Source organism: Sparus aurata, chromosome 5, assembly GCF_900880675.1.
Source record: "Sparus aurata chromosome 5, fSpaAur1.1, whole genome shotgun sequence".
Lineage (NCBI taxonomy): Eukaryota > Metazoa > Chordata > Actinopteri > Spariformes > Sparidae > Sparus > Sparus aurata.
The window spans coordinates 38,239,024-38,249,111 of NC_044191.1; the positions used below are offsets into that span (position 1 = coordinate 38,239,024).

Here is a 10,088-nt window from a genome sequence, read left to right on the forward strand (position 1 = left end):
CACGTCTGAGCGACAAGTGTCATTTTTCATCAGCCGCAAATTATTGACGAAGAAACAAGTGATCATTACATCTTTTATCAAACAGAAATGACAAAACAAGACGTTTGAGGATTTTTCATTTTTTCAGGACATTTAATGAACCAAACAATTCATCAGTTAACCCAAAATATAATCAGAGATGTTGAAAATAATTATTACTTGGTGGCCGAGTCTCTGATGCAGTAAAGTAACTGATCCATATATTCACACGCGTGTATAAACTGTGAGTCGATTGATGATCACAATCAGTTTTTATCTGATAAAACAAATGATTTATAAAATGTTATGTGCTACTTTGGCTCTGATGCAGCCTGTAATCTGTAATGTAACTAAAGTAATCCAATAAATGTAGAGGAGTAAAAAGTACAATATTTGCCTGTAGAGATGAAGTATTAACAAACTTCAGAAATACTCAAGTAAAGTACAAGTACCTCAAAACATACTTACATACAGTACCTGAGTAAATGTACTTAGTTACATCACATCCTGCAATGAAAGGAACAAACTGAATGTGCTCTGAAAATGGAGGTAAGGCACAGATAGGCAACTACATTACCCAGAGTTCCATTCCCCCAGAGGGCCATGCTGCCTTCACATGCTGTGGTGTTTTTAATGCAGCATGTGATCCAATGAGCAGCAGAATAGAATATTCTATCTTACAGTCACTGTACACAATGAAACTGTGAAGAGCTTTCTCCTCAGCTGAGTCGCAACAAACAGTGCAAAGGAAGAAAGAGAAAATATACCAATGAAACCTATAGTTCAGTCTATAGTAAGAATTATACATACAGTTAAAAAAAGACACAGTATAAACATGCAAGATGAAGCAGTCACTGTGCTGAACAGTGGTGCTGCAGGTTCTGTGGGTGGGTGTTCGTCACGGGGCTGATGGAGGTCACAGCTCTGAGGTAGAAGCTGGTTCTCAGTCTGTTGGTGGAGTTAATGTCCTGATCCGGCTGCCTGAAGCAGCGGGTCCAGTAGAGAGTGACTGGGTGTGTTCAGTCCTTACAGACGCTGCTGGCTTTCTGCAGCCTGGCAGCATAAACAGTGGCCGGTGTTGGGAGCTCCGCCCCCATGATGCGGCGGGCTGCTTTAACCACATGGTGCTGGTTGTTGCGTTTGCAGCCGTGCAGCCGGCGCACCACACCGCTGCCCAGCTGGTCAGGACGCTCTGCACGGTTCTCCTGTAAAGGTTGAGCAGCAGGTTCTGAGGGAGCCGGGCCTGTTTCAGCTTTCCTGAGGAAAAACAGTCTGTGTCGGGCCTTTTTGACAAGCGGACACGTGTCAGAGCTCCATGTCAGCTGCCTCCACACGCTGACTCCAAGGAACTTGAGGTCGTCGACACGTTCCACTTCCACCTCATTACCGTGTCTGTGGAGGGGGAGCTGGTCTTAAGTTGTCCTGAAGTCAGTGATCAGCTCCTTTGTCCTGGAGGTGTTAGATTAGGTTACAAACCAACTCGCAAGACGGTTCACCCCGAGCCTGTATGCTGTCTCAGTGTCTGCAGTCAGGCCCACCACAGTGGTGTTATCAGCAAATGTTAGGATGGAGTTGGTGGTGTAGATGGGTGCAGCCATGTGTGGAGGCTGTGGAGAGCACTGGACTCAGCACACAGCCTGGTGGGGCGCCTGTGTTCAGGAGGAGGCTGGAGGAGGAGCTGTGGTCGGTGTGAGAGTCCATGATCCATGAACACAGCCCGAAACTTTACTGCCCAGCTTGTGAGGGAAACGCAGCCGACATGTTGACATGGAAGCCGGCAGACTGCAGTACTCCGTCCCAAAGGACTGTTTGACTTTGTTATAGTGAATATTACAACTTTTACAACTGAATGATCATGAAATGTTACCCTAATATCAGCCTTTCTCTTACCTGTACGTTGTTTTAATATTTAAGGAATATGTTTATTTCTGTCGCTGACCCGTTTCAATCTCTGTGGCTCAGACTGACGTCACGAGCAAGAAAAGCGCTTATTTACGAGCTTTTTCGCGCACCGTGAATGCGTCTTGACCTTTCACCCAGCACATTACCGACACACAGTCATGCGGTTGTTGCTGGTGTGTGTGTGAGTGTGTGTGACTGACTGACTGACTGACAGCCCGCTGCTCGGTGAAACGCCCGGTTACCGGAGCCGTTATCGGGTCAGAGGAGCAGTTAGCGGGTTAGCTAGAGGTCAGAGCGGAGGAGTTAGCGGCTAACGGCTAACGGCTAACAAACGATGGAGGAGTTTCTGTCGAGCTGCCGCAGAGCCGTGCAGGTAACACACACACACACACACACACACACACACACACACACACACACACACACACAGCTGGATTTGTGTGTACGCTCCAGATGTTAGCCTGTTAGCTTGTTAGCTCAGACAGTGCAGTTATTTCAGTTATTATTAGCAGATGGACGATGTGAAGTCAACTGTATGACTTCCGGTCCGTCACGACTTTCAAAGTAAACTTCCGGTCAACCAAACAAGTAACAATATTCACTTATATTTTAATATTGCTGAGAAAAGTCTACACTTCAGTTCTACATTAATTGAGCCGTGTACATTTAATCAATATGTTAACATTTCAGTTTCTACAGAGAGAGTCGTTGTAAATAAATGTTTGTTTAGTATATTATTCTCTGAGCTTGCCACCCTCGTGGAGGAAGAGGAGGAGGAGGAGGAGTAAAAGGAGGAGGAGTAAAAGGAGGAGGAGGAGGAGGAGGAGGAGGAGGAGGAGGAGGAGAAGGAGGAGGCGGCGCGTGGTAACGGCGTAACAGAGGAGGCGGAGAGGAGGATGCGGCGGTCAAAGACGGAGGAGGGAGGAGGAGGAGGAGGAGGAGGAGGAGGAGGAGTAAAAGAAGGAGGAGGAGGAGTAAAAGAAGGAGGAGGAGGAGTAGAAGAAGAAGGAGGAGGAGGAGGAGGAGGAGGAGTAGAAGAAGAAGAAGGAGGAGGAGGAGTAGAAGGAGGAGGAGGAGTAGAAGAAGAGAAGGAGGAGGAGGAGTAGAAGGAGGAGGAGGAGGAGTAAAAGAAGGAGGAGTAGAAGAAGAGTAGAAGAAGAAGGAGGAGGAGGAGGAGAAGTAGAAGAAGAAGAAGGAGGAGGAGGAGGAGGAGTAAAAGAAGGAGGAGGAGTAAAAGAAGGAGGAGGAGGAGGAGAAGAAGAAGGAGGAGGAGGAGGAGGAGTAGAAGAAGAAGAAGGAGGAGGAGGAGTAGAAGGAGGAGGAGGAGGAGTAGAAGAAGAAGAAGGAGGAGGAGGAGTAGAAGGAGGAGGAGGAGGAGTAGAAGAAGAGTAGAAGAAGAAGGAGGAGGAGGAGGAGGAGGAGTAGAAGAAGAAGAAGGAGGAGGAGGAGTAAAAGAAGGAGGAGGAGTAAAAGAAGGAGGAGGAGGAGTAGAAGAAGAAGGAGGAGGAGGAGGAGGAGGAGGAGGAGGAGGACAGCTTTATGCTGACCATTTTTATGTGACCATCACTGGAGACACTGCACCTCATCTTCACCTCCCTTTCTCTTCTACTGCACTATTTTATTTCCTTTTCCTCAATATTTTATTTTATTTTATTTTGTTTTATAGCCACTGAAGCATTTGATTGTATAACGTACTTTACTGTTTCTATATCTGCCCTTATATTTGATTGTTTTGTACTGAATGTAGCTGCTGCTGTGATGACCTAGTTTCCCCTCAGGGATTAATAAAGTTATCTATCGATCTGTCGATCTATCTTCTTTCTACTGTAACATGACACACTCTCCTCCTCAGGGATCAATATAATTGATTGATTCAAATGAAATATTTTTCAAAATTAACATGAAGGAAATAAACATAAAATTGACAAACATTAGAATAAAACTGTTTAATTGAACTTAAGTTTCAGAGTTCAGATTACATTATGATATAAATATGATATGAAGTGTGATGACGCACAGTGACTGTGTTCAGGATGACACAGAAGAAGAATCGGATGTTTGGCGTCGTCGTGACTTCAGTTTTTAGTGTCTGTAGTTTTAGTTTGGTGGCGATGATGTATGATGATGGTTGTTGGACAAACAGTTTGATTTGCATCAGAGTGAAACGATTGTAGATTTGCTGAGTTGTGATTATTTCGGAGGTTCAGGTGACGTGTTGTCGTCCTGAGCTTCTCACGTAAATGTTTCGTATTGAACAGAATAATTGTGACTTTTGTTTAAAAGTACTTTTTTTTTACAGTGAACTCAAATGTATTATTGTCTTCGGTCTAAAGTGTCTTTGCTTCTTTCAGCTCAGAAGATGATGATGTCTTTGGTGTCAGTTGTCATATTTTCTTCTGTGATATTTTATCATGTGATGTTCTAAAAGAACACCTGTCCTCCAGGTGAACTCAGGTGAGGCCGGTTCAGGGTTCCACGTTGTTCTGGGGAATGAAGCCTGTGACGTGGACTCAATGGTCTGTGCTCTGACCTACGCCTACTTCCTGTCCAAGGTGAGACTCTGACCAGTCAGTGCCTGTGTGTGTCTGCGGCGCTGGCCTCTGATTGGCTGTCTCTCTGTCAGACTGTACAGAGTGAGATGCTCGCCGTCCCGCTGCTCAACATCCGTCAGTCCGACCTGGTGCTGCGCTCAGACAACGTCTTCCTGCTGCGACAGATCGGTTTGTCTCCAGACCTGCTGCTGTTCAGAGACCAGCTCGACCTGCGAGCACTGCAGCGGGCTGGACGCCTGCGGCTGACGCTGGTTGACCATAACGTCCTGCCCAGGTAGCAACAAATACCTGGCAGGTGTCCTGTAGGGGACACCTGCCAGACAACAGCACCATGATCCAGGTAGCCACAGAAACACCCGTCTCATCAGATTAGCTCTCACACCTGTGTTACCGCCGTACCTGTCCTGCAGTTCAGACCGTAACCTGGAGGGGGCGGTGGTGGAGGTGATCGACCATCACCTGCAGGAGAGAGAGTCCTCCCATTCCTGTCCTGTTACCGTGGAGATGGTGGGATCCTGTGCTACCTTGGTAACACAGAACGCATCATCCAAAAAGCCCCAGAAATCCTGGACCAGGATGTCGCCCAGCTGCTCTACGGTAAACACCTGAACACACCTGAACTCACCTGAACACACCTGAACACACCTGAACACACCTGAACTCACCTGAACACACCTGAACACACCTGAACTCACCTGAACTCATCTTTACAGAGGATTTATTAGATTCTTGTTACTAACTTTTGTTTTATCACCTGTTTCTTCTGTTTACACTTACTGTGTGTACCTTGTGTACTGTGTGTACCTTGTGTACTGTGTGTACTTTGTGTACGGTGTTTACCTTGTGTACTGTGTGTACCTTGTGTACTGTGTGTACCTTGTGTACTGTGTGTACCTTGTGTACCGTGTGTACCTTGTGTACGGTGTGTACCTTGTGTACTGTGTTTACCTTGTGTACTGTGTTTACCTTGTGTACTGTGTGTACCTTGTGTACTGTGTGTACCTTGTGTACCGTGTGTACCTTGTGTACTGTGTGTACCTTGTGTACTGTGTGTACCTTGTGTACCGTGTGTACCGTGTGTACCTTGTGTACCGTGTGTACCTTGTGTACCGTGTGTACCTTGTGTACTGTGTGTACCTTGTGTACGGTGTGTACCTTGTGTACTGTGTTTACCTTGTGTACGGTGTTTACCTTGTGTACTGTGTGTACCTTGTGTACTGTGTGTACCTTGTGTACTGTGTGTACTTTGTGTACGGTGTTTACCTTGTGTACTGTGTGTACCTTGTGTACTGTGTGTACCTTGTGTACTGTGTGTACCTTGTGTACCGTGTGTACCTTGTGTACTGTGTGTACCTTGTGTACCGTGTGTACCTTGTGTACGGTGTGTACCTTGTGTACCGTGTTTACCTTGTGTACTGTGTTTACCTTGTGTACCGTGTGTACCTTGTGTACGGTGTGTACCTTGTGTACTGTGTGTACCTTGTGTACTGTGTTTACCTTGTGTACTGTGTGTACCTTGTGTAGCGGCCGTGGTGCTGGACTGTGTCAACATGGCGCCCTCAGCAGGTAAAGTGACCCCTAAAGACGCTGAGTTTGTGGCGGCGTTGGAGAGTCGTTTCCCTGCTCTGCCACCGAGAGGCGCTCTGTTCCAGAACCTGAACCAAGCCAAGTTTGACGTCTCAGGTCAGTTACACAGAACTGCGTTTGCCACAGTAGTACTGTAGTAGTACTGTAGTAGTACTGCAGTAGTACTGCACTGTATGGACCAGAGTCTCTGTCAACACGTGTCATTTCTGCTTCTTCCAGAATTCTGATCGTTTTGTCTCCTCAGGTCTGAACACTGAACAGATGTTGTTGAAGGACATGAAGTCTCTTTCAGGAAGTCTCAACATCGCCGTCTCCGTCCTCTACATCCAGCTGCAGGTCAGTACTGCAAACTGTACTGCACAGAGTACTACACAGAGTACTGCACTCAGTACTACACAGAGTACTACACAGAGTACTGCACTCAGTACTGAACTCAGTACTACACAGAGTACTGCCCAGAGTACTGCACAGAGTACTACACTCAGTACTGCACTGAGTACTACACAGAGTACTGCACTCAGTACTGCACAGAGTACTACACTCAGTACTGCACAGAGTACTACACAGAGTACTGCACTCAGTACTACACAGAGTACTGCACTGAGTACTACACAGAGTACTGCACTGAGTACTACACAGAGTACTGCACAGAGTACTGCACAGAGTACTACACTCAGTACTGCACTGAGTACTACACAGAGTACTGCACTGAGTACTACACAGAGTACTGCACTCAGTACTACACAGAGTACTGCACTCAGTACTACACTCAGTACTGCAAACAGTACTACACTCAGTACTGCACTCAGTACTACACACAGTACTGCACTCAGTACTGCACTCAGTACACATAGTACTACACACAGTACTACACTCAGTACTGCAAACAGTACTACACTCAGTACTGCAAACAGTACTACACACAGTACTACACTCAGTACTGCACTGACTACACACAGTACTGCAAACAGTACTACACACAGTACTACACTCAGTACTGCACTGACTACACACAGTACTACACACAGCACTACACACAGTACTACACTACACACAGCACTACACTACACACAGTACTACACACAGTACTACACACAGTACTACACTCAGTACTGCACTCAGTACTGCACTCAGTACACTCAGTACTGCACTCAGTACTGCACTCAGTACTGCACTCAGTACTGCACTCAGTACTGCACTCAGTACACTCAGTACTACACTCAGTGCTACATTCACTACACACAGTACTACACACAGTACTGCACTCAGTACTGCACTCAGTACTGCACTCAGTACTGCACTCAGTACTGCACTCAGTACTACAGTGACATTAAAGTTACCTGCTCTGAGCTGTTGGAGGCTGTTGACCAATCAGCTGCAGGGGCGTCAGTCTGACAGCAGGTGGAGCCAGAGAGCTGCCCAGAACTCTGACTGACAGGCACAACTGTACTAAGTGTGTGTGTGTGTGTGTGTGTGTGTGTGTGTCAGGACTTCCTGCAGAGGGCGGACTTGGAGGCGGAGCTCTCAGCCTTCTGTCTGAAGTTTGGATTCGACCTGCTGCTGCTGATGACCATCTCCTTCACTGAGAGCAAAGAGCCAATCAGAGAGCTCGCTGTGTTCAGCCACAGCACCACCTGCAGGGAGGAGGTACACACTGCAGATACACCAAGTACTGCGAGCACTACTTATACTACATGTTCTGTTTGTTAGTCACACTTTTAGTTGCCATGACAACTCAGGTGTCCTCCCTTCTCAGGTGAGCCTCTACCTGGAACAGGCACATAACCCCGCCCTCAAGCTCTGTCCAATCAGCAGCCTCCATCCTCACATCAGTGCCTATCAGCAAGGTAAGCTCTGCCTCCTCTGAAGCTCACCAGGTGAGGTAAACATCAGGGTCATTGAACACATCACAGATCACTTCAGTCAGACAATGAGATCATGAAGACGTCCCGACAGGAAGATGTAAAGAGTTTACAGAGTCTGTGACATCAGCGCCGTTGACCAATAGGAGCACAGAGAGATTGTTTGGGGATAAAAACACAAAGAATCAAACAAAGAAACAAAGAAACAGGATGTGCAGCTGCAGAGTTGGAATAAAGTTTTATTTTGAAATAATGAAGATGCTTCAGAGTCGTCAGCTGACACGTTTCACCTTCGTCTCTCTCAGGAAACTCTTTGGCGTCCCGTAAGAAGCTCCTCCCCATCATTAAGGACTGCCTGAAGGAGCGCGACGCAGGCGGTTGCCTGGGAGACGGTCGCCTTGCAGACGCTGAGGAGGAAGAGGAGGAGTCTCGGTTCCCTCCGACCCCGATGAACAGTCTGGTGGACGGCTGTCCTCTGGACGGCGGCCTGCCGCACATCAGTGCTCAGGAACTGGAGGACAAGTTCAACAAGATGGCCGACAGAGCAGGAGACTGACCTCTGACCTCTGAGCTGTCCGTCATCAGGACGTCCGTCCCTCCGTCTGTCAGACACGTGAGGACGAAGAAGGTACCACAGACACAGAGAGGACTGTTTCAACTGGCTGCAGCCCAGCCCGCCAAAATAAAATACTCCCTCTCTGACACACCAAAACCTGTGATGTCACTACAGGCTGCTTTGATGACATCACAGCAGTCTGTGACGTCACCTCAGTTAGACAATCAAAACTGTGATCAGTGTTTAAATAAAGTTGATGTCAGAGCGGTTTTGTTCTTCACAGATTAATGTTTGATTTAAATGTTGTTGTGTTTTTATTGTTGTTATAAGTTTATCAGTGATGTCATCGTCGCTCAGTGAGCGTGTCGAAACACCTGATGGAGACGAACCAAACACCTGTTCAGTCAGAAGAAGAAGAGTCTGATGAACTCTTCTTCTTCTGACTAAACACACACACACCCACACACACACACACACACACACACACACACACAGACACACACACACACAGACACACACACACACACAGACACACACACACACACAGACACACACACACACACACACATGCTGTGTCCCAGTTCAGGCTCTGACTCTCTCTTTGTCTCACCGGAGGAGAGTCCTTCTGTGGCCCTGCAGGCCGTCAGCTGTTGTTAATGGGACGGTCTACCCTTCAGAGCATTTCCTGGTTGCGTCACCAGGTGTTCCCGCTCCTACCCGTACGTCACTATTTCTGCAGCCCAGGTCCGTGAAAGTGACAAGAAGAGTAAAGTCTGACTGTCAGATCTGTTCGAGCTTCAGGAATTCCTGATTTCCTTTTGAATCCTCGTGCTTGTGGAGGAAGAGGAGAAGCGGCTCTGGTTTATCTCCGGCTGAGAGGACCGTGGAGAGGTAAACCTGTTACTGAACCCACAGTAATGTTATTAATATTATCATTATTAGCTAGCTAACAGTTTGCGGACATTAACATACAGATACATTATGTTAATGCTGACATATAAACTGCTGATCGCCACATATGGTTTTATTTAAATTTAAAGGCATTATTCCTATTTAAAGTGTTTGGTAGATAGTTTTGTTTGTTGTAATGATTTATTATTATTATAATTATATTGTGAAATTGCCTCTTTCTTAAGAAATTCTGAGTGACATGGCAGCCGTGGATGGAGTCAGAACTGCAGACCCAGCTGATGGAGGATGTGGTGGACAGAGGAGACTGGACCCCCAAACACCCTGAGTACCGACCCAGATGATGTCCCACTGACACCATCCAGCCCAGCAGCACATCAGCCTGTTACTGTACATCATCTCTAACTGTTTTAATATTGTTTTTAATAATAATTGTTTTTATTAATAGTGAATAATAATCTGTAAATAGTTATTAATGCTGTAATTTTGTAAATAGTCGTAAATGTTAAGACCTTCATAATAAAAGAAAACATTGGATCCTGAAAAGTAGCACTTGATGCTGTTTACTGTAATAAATTATACTTAAGTTGTAAATACTGAATGGAATAGACAACGTGTAACAATAGAACAATATTATGTTTCATGAATTATATAAAATGAACAATTCTGAACAAATTTAAAAAGAACTCATAAATTAACTAA

At 46.2% G+C, this 10,088-nt stretch overlaps 1 protein-coding gene across 1 annotated transcript; it reads left to right on the forward strand.

Moving 5' to 3' along the window:
• The first annotated feature begins 2,254 nt into the window (after window positions 1-2,254).
• Window positions 2,255-8,765, forward strand: prune (prune exopolyphosphatase). Its single transcript, XM_030417595.1, is given in 10 exon segments — window positions 2,255-2,293; window positions 4,365-4,472; window positions 4,544-4,746; window positions 4,883-5,003; window positions 5,006-5,069; window positions 5,997-6,155; window positions 6,304-6,395; window positions 7,548-7,706; window positions 7,816-7,906; window positions 8,227-8,765. Coding segments are annotated over 10 exon segments (1,287 nt in total). The 3' UTR covers window positions 8,478-8,765.
• The last annotated feature ends 1,323 nt before the right edge of the window (window positions 8,766-10,088 follow it).